This window comes from Budorcas taxicolor, chromosome 14 (genome assembly GCF_023091745.1).
Source record: "Budorcas taxicolor isolate Tak-1 chromosome 14, Takin1.1, whole genome shotgun sequence".
NCBI lineage: Eukaryota > Metazoa > Chordata > Mammalia > Artiodactyla > Bovidae > Budorcas > Budorcas taxicolor.
In genome coordinates this window covers 88,486,855-88,508,459 of record NC_068923.1, presented here as the reverse complement: position 1 = coordinate 88,508,459, position 21,605 = coordinate 88,486,855, and the positions used below count along the sequence as shown (strand labels likewise).

Sequence of the window (21,605 nt, the reverse complement as noted above, 5' to 3'; positions counted from 1 at the left end):
CTCTGCTTTTTAATACACTCTCTAGGCTTGCCATTGCTTTTCTTCCAAGGAGCAACCATCTTTTAATTTCATGGCTGCAGTCACCAGTGTGACCATATCTAGTCTATATGTTAACACATTATGAGTGTTTGACTCTCTAGATAGAAGTTATCCATATCTCTTTTAATATTTTAATTTGTTTTGAATTGGAGACCATAAAAAGAAGATTTGATATACATTACTTAAGCCTTTGATGAGTAGTTGAAGTGGAAGGGACGGTCTCCATGGATATAATTTATTACACATGTGCATTGGGTGCATTTGGTTCTCCATAAATTTAAGATTCATTCATTCACTCTTTTTTAATTCATTCATTCAATGACTGTCAACAATGGCATGTCATCCACGAGGGATACCAGAAAAATCAGACAGAGATCTATAAACCTGTATAATCTGCCTCAGGAATAAGAAAAAAAATTAAAAAAAACAACTAGGGATTATTGGCACACTATATCATTGGTATAGCGCATGTCAAAATCCAAAACTGCATGAATAGGTGATCACAACTTAACTCTGACCCCCTAATTCTGCTGCATTAGGAAAACTTATTTTCCTCAATTTTGACAATTTATTCTATTTCATTCAAGTTTCAAAATATACCCATCTTCTATTTCTCCTCCCCTGAAGGGTAGAGGAAGTCTGTATAAATTGTAGATTGAGAGACTACTATGGTTATCCTCTGTCAGAAATTCTTCATAGGATTTAACCCTGGTGTGTGTGCCACAGACACTACATAGGATGCAGTGAGATCCTCTTTGGGAAGGAGATCAAGAGACATCCATCTTCAGATTAGGTCTTTAATAGTTGGGATTTCTTTTGATGCAGTGGTCTCAGTGTTAGTGATACAGAAGACATTCCCAGGATTCAGTGAAGTGTGAAAGTGCTAGTCGCTCAGTCATGTTCAACTCTTTGCAACCCCATGGACTGACTGTAGTTCACCAAACTCCTCTGTCCATGGAATTCTCCAGGCAAAATTACTGGCTGCTGCTGCTAAGTCGCTTCAGTCATGTCCGACTCTGCGCGACCCTATAGACGGCAGCCCACCAGGTTCCCCCATCCCTGGGATTCTCTAGGCAAGAACACTGGAGTGAGTTGCCATTTCCTTCTCCAATGCATGAAAGTGAAAAGTCAAAGTGAAGTCGTTCAGTCGTGTCTGACTCTTAGCGACCCCATGGACTGCAGCCCACCAGGCTCCTCTGTCCATGGGATTTTCCAGGCAAGAGTACTGGAGTGGGGTGTCATCACAATTCCCATCTCCAAGGAACCTTCCTGACCAAGAGATCGAAACTGGGTCTTCTGGTAAAGAATTGCAGGCAGATTCTTTACTGTCTGAACCACAAGAGAAGCCCGAGATTCAGCTTCCTTTCAAATCTCTGGTTTCAGAGTGGCTGGCCTAAAAAAAGTTTCACACATTTGGTTTTATTTTCAAAATGTCAGTAAGTATCATTTATTTCAAATAAATGTTGCATCAAATACAACATTTGAGTGCAGTCAACTATGATAGAGTTCTTTCAAAAATGCTAAAATATTTATAAGAACTTAAAAATAAATGAAAGGTGGGAAAATATTTTAGTAGCCAATATGAAGATTAAAATTTCAATTATATGGTCTTGCTTTTATAAAAATTCAAATATATTCTATTATAGTTTGCATTTACATAACCTTTATTTTTCTTTTCACTGCCATTTGCCTATCTTCTATCTTTTATCTCTCTTTTTAAAAATTACTTAATACATAAATTTTGATGGTGACTTTTTGTTTCAGGAAAAGACAAAACTGGAAAATCAACATAAGGTTAAATTAATCCATAAGTGCCCGTATTATGTGGAGTGGCCTACTTTATCCATATATGAACTAGTTACATTCACTAAATGGAAAAAATTTCCCCCAGGTCATGGTGAGCTTAATGCAATTTTGGATTACTTTCTTTACATTATATTATTGAAATTTGTAATTTCTCATAATTTTAATATTTTTATAAATATTATATTAAATATAAATATATCAAATGTTTTATAATTTAATATTTTATATGCTATTTTGTCACATGTGTTTCTCTAATATATTTAATGTTAACTTTCAGTTGGACATTTAGATTGTTGCTTTTTTAATTAAAAATCATTCTGTATTGATTCAAAGGGTGATCTCAGAAGTAGAGTTACTTCCACATCCTCTATTTCTCCCCGTAATCCCTACCCTTCTTGACTTACCCTTGCTGTCAATGTAAGGACCAAAGTATATGCAGTGAGAAATTATAGTCATCTTTTTGTGTGTGTTATCTCGGAAGAACACATACTTAAGTTGCATATTTGCTTGTCTGAACCCATGCTACACATTATCAGGGAAAATATCATTACACAGAGTAGTTAAGATTAAAAGCAGGAGCCACAGTAGTGATGTTGACTATATTTCCAATATTTAGACCTGCAATGATGCATGAACATGTCGGATTACATATACGCAAAAAATGTAGGTGCATTGAGTTATTTTTTACAATATTTTCATCTATGAGAAGTGTACTAAATAAGAGATGCTGACTGGAATGGGTTGATTTTGGGTCCCACAAAATTCATATGTTGAAGCCCTAATCTCTTGTTGTTATTCAGGCACTAAGTCATGTCCAACTCTTGCCAGTCCTTGGACTGTAGCACACCAGGCTCCTCTGTCCTCTGCTATCTCCTGGACTTTGCTGTAATTCATGTCCATAGATTCGGTGATACTATCTAACCATCTCATTCTCTGCTGTTCCCTTCTCCTTTTGCTTTCAGTCTTTCCCAGCATCAGGGTCTTTTCCAATGAGTCAGCTCTTCACATCAGATGACCAAAGTATTGGAGCTTCAATAATAATAGTGAATATTCAGGGTTGATTTCCTTTAGGACTGAAAACTTTGATCTTGCAGTCCAAGGGACTCTCCTAAATCTTCCCCAGTACTGGTTTGAAAGCATCAATTCTTTGGCACTCAGCTTCTTTATGGTCCAACTCTCACATTTATACATCAGTTCAGCTCAGCTCAGTTTGGTTGCTCAGTCATGTCCAACTCTGCAACCCTTTGGAGCCAGGCTTCCCTGTCCATCACCAACTCCCGGAGTTTACCCAAACTCATGTCCATTGAGTACATGATGCCATCCAACCATCTCATCCTCTGTCATCTATACATAGCTACTGAAAAAAAGTATAAGGACTATAAGGACTTTTGTCAGCTAAATGATGTCTGTGCCTTTTAGCACACTGTCTAGGTTTGTCATAGCTTTCTTTCAGGGAGCAAGTGTCTTTTGATTTAATAGCTACAATCACCATCCACAGTGATTTTGGAGCCTAAGAAAATAAAATCTGTCACTCTTTCCACTTTTCCCCCTTCTATTTGCCATGTAATGATGGGATCAGATGCTATTATTTTTAACATTGAGTTTCCAGCTAGCTTTTTCACCCTCCTCTTTCACCCTCATTAAGAGGCTCTTTAGTTTCTCTTCATTTTCTGCCATTATAGTGGTATCGTCTGCATATCTGAGGTAGTTGATACTTCTTCTGGCAATCTTGATTCCAGCTTGTGATTCATCCACCTCTATGTATAAGCTAAATAAGCAGGTTGACAATGTACAGTGGCCTTATCATACTCTTTTCCCAGTTTTTGGAAATTTCCCCAAAAGCCAGTCATTTTTCCATGTCTAATTCTAATTGTTGCTTCTTGACCTATAGATAGGTTTCTAAGGAGACAAGTAAAGTGGTCTGGTACTCCCTTCTCTTTAAGAATTTTACACAGTTCATAGTGATCCACAAAGTCAAATGCTTTAGCATAGTCAGTGAAGTGGATGTTTTTCCGGAATGTCTTTGCTTCATCCATGATCCAGTAACTGATAGCAATTTGGTCTCTGGTTCCTCTGCCTCTTCAAAACCCAGCTTGTACATCTGGAATTTCTCAGTTCATGTACTGCTAAATCCTAGCTTGGGGATTTTAACGATGACCTTGATAGCATGTGAAATGAGCTCAGTTGTATGATAGTTAGAACATTCTTTGGCATTGGCTTTCTTTGGGAATGTAGTGCAAACTGACCTTTGCCAGTCTTGTGGCCAATATTGAGTTTTACCCAATTTGCTGACATATTGAGTGAAGCACTTTAACAGCATCATCTTTTAGGATTTTTAAACAGCTCAGCTAGAATTCCATCACCTCCACTAGTTTTGTTCATAACAATGTTTCCTAAGGCCCACTTGACTTCATGTTCTAGAATGTCCGACTCTAGGTGAGTGACTGCACCTTCTTTGTACAGTTATTCAGTGTATTCTTGCCACCTCTTCTTTATCTCCTCTGCTTTTGTTAAGGGCTTTATTGTTTCTGTCCTTTATGGTGCCCATTCTTACATGTAATGTTCTCTTGATACCTCTAATTTTTTTTTTTTTTTGAAGAGACTTTAGTCTTTCCCATTATATTGTTTTCATCCATTTCTTTGTATTGTTCATTTAAAAGGCCTTCTTATCTTTTCTGTGACACTCTGCATTCAGTTGGGTATATCTGTCCCTTTCTCCCTTGCCTTTCACTTCTCTTCTCTTCTCAGCTATTTATAAAGCCTCCTCAAACAGCCCCTTTGCCTTCTTGCAGTTCTTTTTCTTTGGGATGATTTTGGCCACTGTCTCCTGTACATTGCTATCCCCCATCCATAGTTTTTCAGGCACTCTGTCTACTGCATCTAATTCCTTACATCTGTTCATCACTTCTGCTGTATCATTGAGGGACTTGGATTTAGGTTATCCCTGAATTGCCTAGTGGTTTTTCCTACTTTCTTCAGTTTAAGCTTGAATTTGAATATGATGCTACTTAGATGCCTTTGGGATACAATTAAGTCATGAGGCTGGAGTCCTTCTGAATGATATTAGTGCCCTGAAAATTAGGAAGAGAAAGAGATGATCTTTTTTCTCAGCTATGTGAATATACTTTAAGAAGACAGATATCTGCAAACCAGAAAGAAGGCTGTCATCAGATATTGAATCTGTTGGCACCTCGTTGTCCCAGCCTCCTAAGTTCTAAAGCAAATGTTTACTGTTTAAGCCACCCAGCCAGTACTAATTGTTATCACAGGCAAAACTAAGTCACTAATACAAGAGGAACTATGGTAGGTGGGTCAGAGTCTTGGATCTCATTCAGTCAGGAATCATTGTGGTGCCCGACCTCAAACCTATAGATCCTAATTGCAATGAAGGATGTGATCAGAAGGAGGAGAACATTTCTGAATTAAGTTTAATACTAAAGTTCTAAAAAGAATGAGTCTAATTTATTAATTCCAAAATGTGACTATTCTAATAATAAAAGTATGTTGAAAACGTGGTGGAATCTGGCTACGACATTATTTGAGGAAGTCACTACATAATAGGAAAGTGAGGTTTAGCATAGACCATATAGATGTTTCAATTCTTGAAAAAAAAAAAAGTACATTATGCTTCAAACACTGAGTCCCTAATAAACCTGTTTAATTTAGTCTGACTCTGCACACTTTGCTGAATTTGTTCCAAGTTTTTTCCGTGCTTTTTTATATATTATTTATCAGTTTTTGAAATGCAGCGTTTCACCCACATTTAGCCAAATATTTATTTTCATCTTGCTTATAAAAATTGAATACGATATGTTGCATTTTCTGTTATGAGACATTTTCTTCCTAATGATGTATTCATTTTTTGGCCAAAAGTATATTTAGAAGACAAGCAGTAAACTGATCTGTAGAAAATTGGAATTTAGCATTTGTAGAGTCAGTACATGTATTGTATAGAATTATTTTTAAGTTGAGTGTTTGGATTTACCATAGTGTCTTCCTTTTGTGTTAGAAATATCAACTCTTGGCCCATACTTCAGTTCCAGGGCTATCTTATATAAGAATTTCATAGCCTTGCCTATTTATCAGGATCTTAATAGTTCTGAGATGATTTGAAAGGACAGAAGAAACTGTAATCAAAGAGATTTTTCAGCTACATGAACCAAAAGGATACAGGGTTTGGAAAAAGGGGAGCAGTCATGTGTTTGTTTTTTTTTTTTAAATTTACTTGATTACTAATGATGAATAATTTGTGTTTCAACATAAAATATTTAACTTTAAGATCAAAAAATTAAGAAGATCATGACTTGACACATAGTTTCTTAGACATGCTGGGTTCAGGTTTGTTTTTGGTGAATGTATTTTGCACTAATGGTGGAAACCATTATATTGAAAAATCCATGATTATATTTTGCAAGTCAAAAGTTACACTATTCTTCTTCTGTTCCCAATTGTTTAAATATTTCATCCTTATTCTTTAACAGTTAAAAAAAAACATTTTTCCTCCTTAAGGAAGAATGGCAATTTCACTAGATGATTCTCAAAACTTCTTTCAGCTCTGAAATACTATGGTTCTCATAAATAAACATACTGAAGTGAAGAATAAGTTCTTTCAATCTAATTTTCTTTTATGGTGCTAGCAAACATGATGTATCAAAGAGAAAACATTAGATATAATCCATCTCAACTTTACTCAAGATTTATTTTGAACTTTTATCAGAAAATGTGGAGCATAACTCAAATTATACTTTCATTATCTAGGTTCGAAATTAGCAGTTGTATGAATTCCAAAGCATGATTATGTGTGTTTTGATCTTATTTTAGGAAAATATATTGGTGAAGTATCAGAGAGATTTTGTTATTGAAAATCTTGATGGAACTTAACATTAATCCCTGGAAATCTATGATATAAGTAAAGCTTACTTCTGGCTCTATTCCCGTGTTAACTTGTCTTTTTTTCCTTCTGCTTCATTTGCAAAAGGAGACTGAGTATAATGTATGTGTACAAAATCTTCCCTGGTGATGTTTTTTGAGGTGTGATTGACTGGAAAATGGCAACCAGCTGATCTCACTAATCAACCTATGTCTATGTGTATCATGTGTATAAGAACAAAATGGTAAATTCGTTAGACATCAATGAACCATTTGTGCAGATTTTATTGTTATCCTGCTTATGTCAATATGCTCTATGTTTTCCAGGTTGGGTATGATGCAGCAAGCATAATAATTAGAGATACTAAAAATGTATTATTCAATTTAGTTTTAAAAGATAAAATATGCACATATAACAATTGTGAAAAAAATCTAGACTTCACAAACCAAAAATGGAGAGTTTTAGCCACGTTTCTACCTAATGTTTCTTTGTGTGTGTGTGTATAGACATGTTTTTATTTTTATTTTATTTTTTTTTACTTTACAATATTGTATTGGTTTTGCCATACATCAACATGAATCCACCATGGGTGTACACCCCAAATTTTTGACATCTGTCTTTGCAGATGAATTAACTATGGAGGGTATCAAAACTCTTAGCCCCAAGGACACTCTTGAGCATCCCAGAATCAGGTTTATGTCTTGGAGTGCCAGTGATTATGCTGTGTTTTTCTTTCTCTGTCTCTCTTTTTTTTTTTTTTTTTTGCATTAAGTGAATATTTTGTAATGTAGCATATTACTTCATTTAATTATTTTAATAGACTTTACTGCTTAAAGAAATTTTACATTCATGCAAAAACTGAACAGGCGGTACAGAGAATTCCCATATATCACCTGCCCCTGATCTTGAATGCTACCCCTGATTATTAGAATATTCCACCCAAGTGGTTCCTTTCTTACAGTAAATGAATCTACATTGAAACATCATCAACAAAGCCCGTAGTTTATCTTTGCGCTCATTTTTGGTTTCAGACATTCTGTAGCTTGGACAGATAGATGTATGCCCACTGTCTTGGTATCGTGCACAGTACTTAATGCCTTAAAAATTCTCTGCGCTGCACATTCATCTCTTCAAACCTCTGGCGATCAGTGGTCTTTTTACTGTTATCTTTTGATTTTGCCACTTGCATATTGTCACTGAATTAAAATCACACCATAAATATGTAACTTTTCAGATTGGTTTCTTTCCCTTTAGCATTTAAGTTTCCTCCAAATCTTTTCATGGTTTGTTAGTTAATTTCCTCTTAACACTGGATATATTCCACTGCCTGGATGTAACCCAGTGTGTTTAACTGTTCATCTACTGAAAGGCATCTTAGTTGCTTTCAGGTTTTGGCATTCTGAATAAAGCTGCTAATAACATTTGCATGCAGGGTTTTCTGTGAACATACGTTTTCAACTCCTTTGGGTAAACATTAAGGAGTGAAATCACTGGATAATATGATAAAAGTATGTTTTATTTTGTGAGAAAGTAAAAAACTGACTTCCAATGTGGTTGTCCTATTTTGTATTTGCACCAGCAACGCGAGTTCCTGTTGCTCCTTGCTGGCATCCGCTGCTGTCAGTGTTCTAGATGTTAGCCAAATAGATTTGCCTTAATTTTAATTTCTCTGATGATATATGAGTGGAGTACTTTTTCATGTGCTTTTTGATTGATATATCTTCTTTGGTGAAGAGTCAAATTCTTTGTCCCATTTTTTTAAAATTAGATTTTTTTTTGTTTTCATATTGTTGGGGTTTAAGAATTCTTTATATATTTTGGATAACAGTGTTTTTCAGATATGTCCCTTGCAAATATTTCCTCCCAAAGTGTTCCTCATCTTCTCATACTCATAATACAATGTATTTTTGAAGAACAGACGTCTTTAATTTTAATGAAGACATCACTAGACCCAAGAGACATGGGTGTGATCCCTAGGGTGGGGAAGATCCCCTGGAGCAGGAAATGGCAACCCACTTCAGTATTCTTGCCCGGGAAATTCCATGGGTAGAGAAGCCTGGAGAGCTATAGTTCATGGAGTTGCAAAGAGTCAGACAAGACTGAGCACATACCCAAGTGAGCAAGTCAAGTTGTTCCAGCACCATTTGTTGAAGAGACTGCTTTTGCTTCGTAATATTATTTTACTCCTTTGTTAAAGATCTGTTGATTGTGTTTGTGGAGTACATTTCTGGGTGCTCTATCCTGTTTCCCTGATGTATTTTTCTGTCCTTCAGTCAATATCACAGTCTTATTTACTGTTGCTTTATAGTGTTTTGAACTCCAAGCCAGGCTTCAGCAATAAGTGAACTGTGAACTTCCAGATGTTCAAGCTGGCTTTAGAAAAGGCAGAGGAACCAGAGATCAAATTGCCAACATCTGCTGGATCATGGAAAAAGCAAGAGTGTTCCAGAAAAATATCTATTTCTGCTTTAATGACTATGCTAAAGCCTTCGACTGTGTGGATCACAATAAACTGTGGAAAATTCTGAAAGAGATGGGAATACCAGACCATCTGACCTGCCTCTTGAGAAACTTGTATGCAGGTCAGGAAACAACAGTTAGAACTGGACATGGAATAACAGACTGGTTCCAAATAGGAAAAGGAGTACGTCAAGGCTGTATATTGTCACCCTGCTTATTTAACTTCTATGCAGAGTACATCTTGAGAAACGCTGGGCTAGAAGAAGCACAAGCTGGAATCAAGATTGCTGGGAGAAATATCAATAACCTCAGATATGCAGACGACGCCACTCTTATGGCAGAAAGTGAAGAGGAACCAAAAAGCCTCTTGATGAAAGTGAAAGAGGAGAGTGAAAAAGTTGGCCTAAAGCTCAACATTCAGAAAATGAAGATCATGGCATCTGGTCCCATCACTTCATGGGAAATAGATGGGGAAACAGTGGAAACAGTGTTAGATTTTATTTTTTTGGGCTCCAAAATCACTGGAGATGGTGATTGCAGCCATGAAATTAAAAGACACTTACTCCTTGGAAGGACACTTATGAACAACCTAGATAGCATATTAAAAACAGAGACATTACTTTGCCAACAAAGGTCCATGTAGTCAAGGCTATGGTTTTTCCAGTGGTCGTGTATGGATGTGAGAGTTGGACTATGAAGAAAGTTGAGTGCCAAAGAATTCATGCGTTTGAACTGTGATGCTGGAAAAGACTCTTGAGAGTTCCTTGGACTGCAAGGAAATCCAACCAGTCCGTCCTAAAGGAGACCAGCCCTGGGTGTTCTTTGGAAGGAATGATGCTAAAGCTGAAACTCCAATATTTTGGCCACCTCATGCAAAGAGTAGACTCATTAGAAAAGACCCTGATGCTGGGAGGGATTGAGGGCAGGAAGAGAAGGGGACGACAGAGGATGAGATGGCTGGATGGTATCACCAACTCGATGCACATGAGTTTGGGTGAACTCTTGGAGTTGGTGATGGACAGGGAGGCCAGGCGTGCTGAGATTCATAGGGTCGCAAAGAGCCGGACACGACTGAGCTGAACTGAACTGAACTAAACTGAACTTAGATGGTGGCTGTCCTTCAACTTTGTTCTTCACCTTCAATATTGTGGGGACTCCTTTGAATCTTTTGCCTTTCCACATAAACTTTAGAATCAGTTAATCAAACACACACACACATACATACATACAAAGGAATTTAATTTGGATTGCCTCATATCTATAGATCAAGTTGAGAAGAAATGACATTTGATGATAATATCTTCCTATCCTAAGCATGAATTCTCTCTCCTTTAATTAAGATATTTAATTTCTTTCATCAGAGTTTTATAGTTTTCCTTGTATAGATCTTGCACATATTTAGTAGATTTATACCTAAGTATTTTGTTTTGGGGAATCCTAAGGTAAATAGTATTTCATTTTAAGTTTCAAATTCCACATGTTTATTGTTAGTTGATACAAGTAGTTTTGGTTTCATGAATTTTTTATGTTGATTTTTCTGTTTTCAATTTTCTTGATTTCTGCTCCAGTATTTATTAGTTTATTCCTTTTTCTTCATTTAATTTGCTTTTCCTTTTTTAATTTTCTAAGTTGATGCTTAGATTTTTTTGTAAGCTACTTCTTTTCTAATAAATGAATTCAATGCTATAAATTTCCCTCAAAGCACTGCTCTCACTGCATCCCATAATTTTGATGAATTTTTGATAATTGTGTTTTCATTACTTTTAACTCAAAATATTATTAGATTCCTCTTGAGATTTCTTCCTTGACCCATGTATATTATTTGGAAATGTGTTGTTCAGGTTCCACATGCCAAAAAATTTTGAGATTTTCCAGTTTTCTTTCTGCTATTGATTTCTAGTTAATTCCATTGTGGTCTAAGAGCACACACTGTATGATTTTTATCCTTTTAAAGTCAAGTCATGTTTTATGGCCCAAAATGTGTTGTCTATTGGTGAATGTTCCACGTGACCTTGAGAGATGACTATTCTGGTGGTGTTGTACAGAGAGGCTCTATTCAGTTGACTAGTGGTGATACTGAATCCAACTAAGTCCTGCTGGATCTTTCTCTTTCTGAGAGAGAGGAGTTGAATTCTCTAAACTTAATAGTGGATTTGTCCACTTATCCTTGAGGTTCTATCACTTTTGCTTCACATATTTTGATGCTCCGTTGTTAGCACATACATGTTAAGTATCATTATGTTTTCTTGGACAACTGACTTCTTTATCATCATGTGATGCCCCTGCTCATCACATAAAGTTCCTTACTTTGGAGTTTGTTCTGTCTGAAAATAACATAGCTATTTGTGCTTTCATTTGGTGAGTACTAGTATGGTATAATTTTCTCCATAAAGTTATTTCTGATTTATATGTGTCTTTATATTTAAAGTGGATTTCTTGTAGACAACCTATTATTGGGTCTTTTTTTTTTTTTCCTTTTTATCCACTCTGATAATCTTTGTCTTTTAATTTGTACATTTAAACCATTGGTATACAGAGTTATTATTGATATAATTTTATAATATTCGTCATATTTGTTACTGTTGTCTATTTGCTACCGTTGTTCTTTGTTTCTGTTTTGGCTTCTACTCATTTTATGCCTTTTGTGATTTTAATTATTTCATATGATTCATTTTCTCTCCTTTCTTAACATGTCAGTTTTACTGTTTTCAGTATAAACATTTTTACTGTTTCTTACGGTTGTCCTGGAGTTTACAATATACACTTATAACTAATCCAGGCCCACTTTCAAATAACTCATCGGTCCACAGTTAGTGTGAATACCTTGTATTGGGTTGGCTAAAAGGTTTTATTTTTTCCGTAAGATGAATCTAAGTGGTGCTCAGTTGTCTTAACTTCATTTGAAATTGTTTTGTTAGATGGTATTGTGACAGCTGTCACATCAGCATCGTTTTTTAGAAAATTACCAAAATTGGTGAATTTTTGTGTAGCCACTTTAATATCAAAGATGTAAGGGAAAAAGCAACATCTTTCAGCACTTATGCTTTATTGTCTTAATAAATATAAAAATGAAGCTGAAATGCAAAAAGAAAAGATTTATGCAGTGTATTGAGAAGGTGCTGTGACTGATCAAACATGTCAAAAGTGGTCTGCAAAGCTATGCGCTGGAGATTTCTCACTGAATGATCTTCCATGATTGGGCAGGCCAGTTAAAGTTGACAGCAATCAAACTGAGACATTAATTGAGAACAATCAACATTATCCCATTACCCTAATGCAGGAGATAGCTGACATACTCAAAATATCCAAATCAAGCATTGAAATTCATTTGCACCAGTTTAGTTATATTCATTCCTTTGATGTTTGGGTTCCATATAAGTTAAGCAAAAAACCAAATATATAAAGAAAAACCTTCATGATCGTATTTCTGCATGCAGTTCTCTACCTAAGCATAATGAAAATGCTTTATTTTTAAAATAAATGGTGACAGGTGATGAAAGTGGATACAGTACAATCATGTGGAATGGAAGAGATCATGGAGCAAGGGAAATGAACCAGCACCAGCCATACCAAAGGCCAGTTTTCATCCAAAGAGGGTGATGTGGTGTATATGGCAGGATTGGAAGGGAATTCTCTATTATGAGAGCTACCAAGTTTCCCTGGCAGCTCAATTGGTAAAGAATCTATCCACAATGCAGGAGGCCCTGTTTTGCCTCCTGGGTCGGGAAGATCCCCTGGAGAACGGATAGGCTACCCACCGCAGTATTCTTGGGCTTCCCTCATGGTTCAGCTGGTAAAGAATCCTCCTGCAATGAGGAAGACCTGGGTTCAATCCCTGGTCTTGAGAAGATCCCCCGGAGAAGGGAAAGGCTACTCACTCCAGTGTTCTGGCCTAGAGAATCCCATGGACTCTATAGTCCCTGGGGTCGCAAAGGGTCAGACATGGCTGAGCGACTTTCACTTTCACTTTCTCTATTATGAGCTCCTTCTGGAAAACTAATTAGTTCCACAAGTAGTGTTCCTTATTAGAACAACTGAAAGCAACACTTGATGAAAAGTGTCCAAAATTAGTCAACAGAAATGCATAATCTTTCAATAGGAGAATGCAAGACTGCATGTTTTTTGATGACTAGGCAAAACTGTTACAACTTGACTGGGAAGTTCTGATTTATTCTCTGTAGTCACCAGAAATTGCACCTTCAGATTTATGTATATTTCATTCTTTATAAAATTCTCTTAATGGAAAAATTTTAAATTTTCTGGAAGACTGTTAAAGACACCTGGGTCATTTCCTTTCTCCAAAAGATAAAAAGTTTGGGGAAGATGAAATTATGAAGTTTCTTCAAAAATGGCAGAAGATAGTGGAACAGAATGGTGAATACATTGTTCAGTAATGTTCTTGGTGAAAATGAAAAATATGTATCTTTATTTAGAAACCAAAGGAACTCTTTGACCAATCCAATAGTAACAAAATAATCCTTCCTCTCACCTCTTCTATCATTGCCATCATTAATTTTACTCATATACAACATAGTTAAGCAGATACATATTTATAAGCATACATATTCAAATATAGTATTTCATTTTTGTTTTGAACAAAGTGTTATCTGTTGAATAAACTAAAAAGAAAAAGTTTTTATTTTACTTTATATTTCATCCTTCCCTGATAATTTTCCTTTCTTTATATAGAGTAGAGTTTCTGGCCTATATCATTATCTGTCCCTCTAAAGAATTTATTTTAATATTTGTTACAAGACATTTCTAGGTCTTCAATTTTTATTTGTCTGAGAAAGTCTTTATTTCTCCAGCTACTTTTGAAGGATAATTTTGCAGAGTCCAGAATTTTCCACTGGTAGATTTTTTTTTTTTCTCTTAATATTGTCAATATTTTACTCCTCTCTCTTCTTGTTTTCATGGTTTCTGAGAAGGAGCTGGTTGTAATTTTTATCTTTGATTTTCCATATGTAAGATATACTTCCCCCCCCCCCCCACCCCCGGCTTCTTTCAGGACTTTTCTTATCTCTGATTTTCTATATATTGGAAATAAAATGCTGAGATGTGGTTGTTTGGGTTTCTGTTCATATATATATATATATATATATATATATATATATATATATACACTTTTTTTTAATAGGGGAGGGCACTTATGCTGTATATATCCTGCGTGATATTCTCTGAGCTACTGAATGAGCAAATGGTTTGGTGTCTGTTACTATTTTGAGAAATTCTCAGTCATTATTAGCTCAAATATGTCTCCCTTCCTTTCTCTCTTCTTCTTCTAACAGTCTCATTAGGTATGTTACAGCTTTTGTAGTTGTCCCACAATTCTTGACTATGCTTTCTTTTTATCTTCTCTTTGCCTCTCACTTTTTGATATTTCTAATTGGATATCCTCAAGTTCAGAGAGTATTCCTCAGCTGTGTGCAGTCTGCTGATAACCCTTTCGTAGACATTGTTTTTTTTTTTTTTTTTCTGTTATGTTGCTTTGTATTTCCAATATTTATTTCTGATCTTTCATAGAACTTCCATCTCTCTGCTTCCTTTGTCCATTTGTTCTTGCTTGCTGTCTACTTTATTCATTAGAACGCTTAGCATAAAAATTCCTTGTTTGATAATTCCAGCATCTCTGATATGTCTTGCTTATTCTGTCTTTTCTATCTGTGATTTTTGTTTTGTAGTATTTAATCTTTTTCTTGATATCTAGGTATCAATTTGCTATAATAGGTTTTAGTTATGAGGCTGTAAGGTGTAGAGGGAGGAGGTCTCCACCTTATCATGAGCCTATGACTCTCAAAGGTGAACTTCACACATAATCCAGTCTTCTCCCATTTCTATTAGAGAGGAAAAGTGAGTCAGAGTTGACTGGAATTAGATATTTCCCTTCAATTCAGTTAACCATTGGTAAAAACCCTGTTAGGTTAGACTTGACCCACGCAGGCCTCGATAAGAACAGAGTATGTGGTCTTATCTCATGTCTGAGTATAAGAGTGCTGGCAGAGATCCAGGAGGTAAAACTCATAAAAGCATGTGATTCTCTGTTGCTTGGATCCCCTGGGGTTTTAAAGTCTCACATTTATCTACAGTGAGCCTTCTGCAATTCATTAATTACAGTGCCATTCTTTCTACTTCAATCCTGGTTCTTATGGAGATTTCTACTCTAGTAAGTTGTGATTCTCTGTATTTATTTGTTAATATCTTCAATTCTGTGAGTGGCATTTTGACCTATCATCTCATTTCTCTTATGATTTAAGAATTCTTGAATTTTTTCAGTTTTCCACTTGTTAGGATGCAGTGGTATCTCCCAAACTCCTTACATGCTGGACTGGAAAAATCCTTATATTTTTCTTTTGCTATACTTGTTACTTCTTGAATGTTTGTTCTAGGGCAGCTGTACACATTTCAATTTATCAAAACCTGCTTCAAATTTACTAACTTATTTCCAGTTAAATATAAAAACACTACAATGTATAGCTCTTTTTCCTCTTTCCCTTTTGTGCACTGTTGTTGCATACATATTTCATTCAAATATATTACAAACTGAGCTAAAATTATCATTATTATTTTATGCAGTCATGTTTTTTAAAGAAACTGAGAAAAAGAGATGGAAAGTATGTTTACAGTGTTTGCTGTTTGATAACCCCTATCTTAACACTAATCGTGCTATGTCACAACTAATGGCTTAAGAATGAGTTTTCTTAATAGACTCTGGAATGTATCCATCTTATTTTCCAGTATCCAAAAAAGTGCTTAGAATTTCTAGGCCCTTGAAATATATGTTGAAAGAAAAAAATGAACAAATGTTTTGATGGTGGTGTGTGCCTTTAGGCCCTAGTTAGCACATATTTCTTCCAGAAGTAATTAATTTAACCCTTGACTGGTCAGTATGGATGGATCATTGGTGGTGGTAGTTTAGTTGCTAAGTTGTGTCCAACTCTTTGGGACCCCATGGACTGTAGCCCACCAAACTCCTCTGTCCATGGGATTTCCCAGGCACGAATACCAACGTGTCCTCCATTTTCTTCTCCTGGGATAGATGTGTTGCATCAACACTAAGCATAAATTTTCTTTTAGAAAAATGCTATTTGTTGGCTTAATCTTAATACACTTATATATAGTATGGACCATAAAGAAAGCAGAGTGCCGAAGAATTGATGCTTTCGAACTGTGGTGTTGGAGAAGACTCCTGAGAGTTCCTTGGACTATAAGGAGATCCAACCAGTCATTCTTCAAGGAAATCAACCCTGAATACTCATTGGAAGGACTGATGCAGAAGCTGAGGCTCCAATACTCTGGCCACTTGATGTGAACAGCTGACTCACTGGAAAAGATCCTGATGCAGGGAAAGATTAAAGGCAGGAGGAGAAGAGGGTGACAGAAGATGAGATGGTTGGATGGCATCACTGATTCATTGGACATGAACTTGGGCAAATTCTGGGAGATGGTGAGGACAGGGAAACCTGGCATGCTGCAGTCCAGGGGGTCTTGAAGAGTCAAGACTGAACAATAGCAACATATTTAAACATATTTTGTTGTCAAATTTTGATTAAAACAAACTTTTTGTTTTAATATTGCTGAGTAAAAATGTAATATATATATAATATAATGTAATATATGTAATATATAATATATGTAATATATGTAATATATGTTATATATATATCATTGCATTCAGTCAACCACCAAGAATTCTGGCAGGCTACAACATTTTCAATTCATATCCAGTTAAAATAGAAGCCAGTTTAAATTTGATATACTGTTAATGAGACAGACATTAGCATGATATTAAGAACACCACCAGGTAAAGGCAGTTTGAAATTCTGTTCTCTTAAAGAAATCACCTGGGGCAAAACATTTTGAATCTATCAAACTAATCATTTTTATTGTGAGCCATTATGTGCATATCTCACTATATATGCAGTCAACTTCTATAATGTAAGGGAATGGAAGTGGAACAATGTCTGATAAATATACATATCATCTCCTTCCTACTTTTCAACTTTGTCATCATAAACATTGTTATATTCTCGTGAGAAATAACTTGCTTGTGGTGGACTCTGCACATTGTATTCGTCTTCGTCTCTTCCATACACTTCTAACCTGTCTTAGTCTACCGTGAAAGCTAGAAAAGCTAAAGATTTCATCTCCTATATCCACTGTAACTGCTTTAATTTTGATTATGGCCTGAGTGCTGCCTTGCAGATATGTTTACACAAAGTTTGGAAGAAGTCAGGGAGCAGCTTTTCTTATGAGCCTATGGTGTTTCTGATCTGATTCCCAGCATTACTACAGATCATTGGAAAGATAGAGGTCTCCTCTAAGAGCTTCATACTGTGGGGGAACATTTTCACTGTCTAATTTTTTTCCCCTGACTCTCTAATTGTGTGTTTTTTATTTAAATATTTTCTTTATTTAGCTGCACTGGGTTTTACTTGTGGCATGCAGGATCTAGTTCCCTGACCAAGAATTGAACCTGAGCCCCTGCACTGAGAGCTCACGATCTTAGCCACTGGACTAGCAGGGAAGTTCCTGACTCAAGAGTTTTGAAACAAGGTTCCATGGCCCTCTGACAGTTTTGTTTTTTTTTTTTTAACATCTTCTAATAAACTGGTTTCTATTTAAATTTAGATAAAAAGAGCCTATTGTTTGTATTCAGAAATCAAGATTAGTACCCTGGCTGCTTGTTATATCAAAGATAATTTCTTTTGTAAACAAGTACTTTTTCATAATTTCTTCATTTGACTCTTAGTCAAGTAACATTTTTACTAAACATTTATTATGTGAAAAACATGCTAGCTGCTTTGGGGAGATTAAAAGAAGTGCCTTTAAAGTCAGATGAAATCAAGTATTTGAGTAGCTATCATGTAAAGTTTGGGCTTCAAAAGTGGTTCAGTCGGTAGAGAATCTGCTTGCAATGCAGGAGATATGGGAAATGCAGATTTGACTCTTTCTGGGTCAGGAAGATCCCAAACCCCTTCCAGTATTCTGGAGAATTCCATGGAGAGATGAGCCTGGTGGGCTACAGTCCATAGGGTTGCAAAGAGCAGGACACCACTGAAGTGACTGAACATGCACACGCGTTTGGTTCTGATCTCAAAGAATTAACGATTACAAAAGTATATAAGATTGAGAGGGAGAATGTTTTGGACATGATTGGACAGTGCCTGAGAGTGATAGTTGTAGGCAGGAAAAATATGAGTCAATACAGGGCTGCAGATCTTAAATCAAAGCAATGCACCTTTCAAGTGCATCTTTAAAGAGTGCCTCATTCAGGTCAGCGATTACTCACCAGCAATGTGAGTTCAGTCAATACCATAGAGATCTGAAGCATTTTAACTGCCAGATTTATATGCATGTGCCTTATTTTACAGCAAATGTGGCATCATTAAAGATTTTCAATAGTAGAAGAGGCTTGAAGAAGGAAAAGTTTGAGAGGAATGAATTAGAGATATATGAGTGATGAGAGACACTAGAAAACCAGGAAAACAGATAGCCGTCTATTTTGGTAGTTGTTTAGTCGCTAAGTTGTGTCTGACTCTTTGCGACCCCATGGACTGTAGCCCGCCAGGCTCCTCTATCCATGGATTTCCCAGGCAAGAGTACTGGAGTGGGTTACCACTTCCTTCTCCACGGGATCTTCCCAACCCAGGGGTTGAACCCTCATCTCCTCCACTGCAGGCACACTCTTAACCACTGAGTCAGCAGGGAAGCCCATTTTGATAGTGCAGAGGTGGGGGGAAAAAAAGGCGCTGGTGATGCTAATAATGGAAGGAGATTTATGTGAGACCTATTTTAATTGTTCAAGGTATTGCATGAAATAGACCCTTTCAAGTACATTTTCAGTACGCCCTTGCACTGTTAGCAGCCTACACTACGTTTTGTTTTTGTCTTGCTTTTTAAAAATATCAACCAGAATACATTTTTGCTGCATAGATATGTGTAGATCTTGGATTTCAGCCTAAACTCTTACTCTAGTCACCAACCAGGATTCTCAAGCATGGTGTTAAATGAATCTGTGCTCTCCCTCAATACCTCAGAGTTAAAACAGTTTCTCTAGTATTTCCCAAAGGTAATTAAATACAAACTACCCCACCCCATTCTCAAAACATTTGTGAATGTAAACAAGTATTTTATGTTCATGGAACAGATGCTATTTTTCCTACTAAGAACCCAAAGCAAGCAGAAGTTTCTCAACGACTTGCTACATCTATGGACAGATAATTGTAACATGCCTTCATTGAGAAACTTGGTATTATGTAGTTTTTTTTTTTTACTTCTTACCTTGTACAAGCACACGTATTTCCTCTTCTCTCAGTTTGGTCACTAAAGCCCAAACTCTTTGGTTGCTGCATTCTGCCAATGTTCCCAAAGCTGCTGAAAGACCTGTCTACCACTTGATTTTTAACCTTATTATTATTACTAATTTATATTTTGACTAAAGGATTTATAATACTATAGATCATCTAAAGATACAATTTCAGAATATGTACATTTTTATTATTCTAGCTTATACATTTATTTCTTAAATCCACTTAAGTATAATCCAAAATTTCTACATGGAAATTTTTTTTTGTTATAATTTCTTTCACATTTCAAGAAACCTTTTTTTTTTTCCATGAAGTGGCTGTCTCTCTCTTTTTTTAATTTTTCCTTATAATTTGATAATAGACTTGTTTGCTAGAGTAATAATTAATTATGGAAATGTGTAATGACTATATAAAATTAAACAATTTTATCGACATCCTATGAAAAAGCTTTAGTTTTATCATATTAGGTTGGTGCAAAAGTAATTGCAGTTTTGAGTTGTCAAAATTTGCCATTTGATATTGGAACGCCATTCTTAAATGTGTTTTACATCAATTTAATGTGCATTTTTTGCTTTATATTTTTTTTACCAATGACTTATTGTGTGTGTGTTTGTCACTCAGTCATGTCCTACTCTTTGCAACCCCATGGACTGTAGGCCACCAGGTTCCTCTGTCCATGGAATTCTTCAAGCAAGAATACTGAAGTGGGTTGCCATTCTCTTCCCCAGGGGATCTTCCCAACCCAGAGATCAAACTCTGGTCTCCTGCATTGAAGGCAAATTCATTATCATCTGAGCTGTGAGGGAAGCCTTATTACTTGCTGTTTATTTTACATGCATTTTAGACTGTGGAAATTATATTAGATAAAAAGCAAATTCGAGCAATTTTTTAATTTGAGTTCAAAGTTGGTCATAAAGCACCAGAGACAGCTCACGACATCAACAATACAATGCCTTTAGCCCAGGAACTGCTAATGAATGTACAGCAGCGGTGGTTCAAGAAGCTTTGCAAAGGAGACAAGAGCCTTGAAGATGACGAGTGCAGGTGCCAACCACTGGAAGTGGACAATGACCTACTGAGAAGACCATCGAGGCTGGTCCTCCTGCAACTACAGAAGCAGTCCAAGAACTCACCGCTGGCCATTCTATAGTCAACTGGCGTCTGGAGCAGACTGAAAAGGTGAAAAAGCTTTGTGAGTAGGTGCCTTGAGAGATGACTGAAAAAAAAAAATCATTTTGAAATATCATCTTCTCTTATTCTATGGAACAAGGAACCATTGCTTAATCAGATTGTGACGTGTGACAAAAAGCGGATTTTAGACGACAACCAGAGGTGACCAGCTCAGTGGATAGACTGAGAAAATGTTCCAAAGCACTTTCCCAAAATCAAACTTGCACCATACAAAGGATCACGGTCACTGTTTCGTGGTCTGCTGCTGGTCTGATCCACTACCACTTTTGAGATCCCAGCAACACTGTTACATCTGAGAAGTATGCTCAGCGAATCCATGAGATGCACTGAAAATTGCAGGGTCTGCAGCCAGCATTGGTCAACAGAAAGGGCCTCATTCTTCTCCACTGCAACAATGCCAAGCCACACATAGCACAACCAATGCTTCAAATGTTGAACAAATTGGGCTATGAAATTTTGCCTCATTTGCTATATTAACCTGAACTCTCATCAACCAACCACCATTTCCTCAAGCATCTCGAAAACTTTTCATAGGGAAAACGCTTCCACAACCAGCAGGAAGCAGAAAATGCTTTCCAAGAGTTCAATGAATCCTGAAGCAGGGATTTTTTTTTTGCTACAGGAATAATCAAACACTTCTCATGGGCAAAATTGTGTTGATTGAAATGGTTCCCATTTTGATTAATAAAGATGTATTTGATTAAATAATCAACAACTGAATCATTTAAATAATGATTTAAAATTCAGAGTCCAAAATTACAGTTACTTTTGCACCAACCTAATAGATGCTGTAATAATTTACCCTAGACATAGTATAGATTACATGTCATTAAATATAATTTTTATTAATATTTTCATTGTGACTTTTTTATTACATAATGATTTGCCCATGTGGAAAATATATGAATTTAAATGCATGTAGATAATATCTT

General features: G+C 36.1%; 1 protein-coding gene across 1 annotated transcript in view; it reads left to right on the top strand.

Moving 5' to 3' along the window:
* CNBD1 (cyclic nucleotide binding domain containing 1) overlaps positions 1-21,605 on the top strand; it is a 490,840-nt gene that overhangs the window by 345,127 nt on the left and 124,108 nt on the right. Inside the window, exon 11 of the mRNA XM_052651586.1 lies at positions 1,804-1,936. Within this exon, the coding sequence (XP_052507546.1) occupies positions 1,804-1,936 (133 nt within the window). The remainder of the gene's footprint in view (positions 1-1,803; positions 1,937-21,605) is intronic.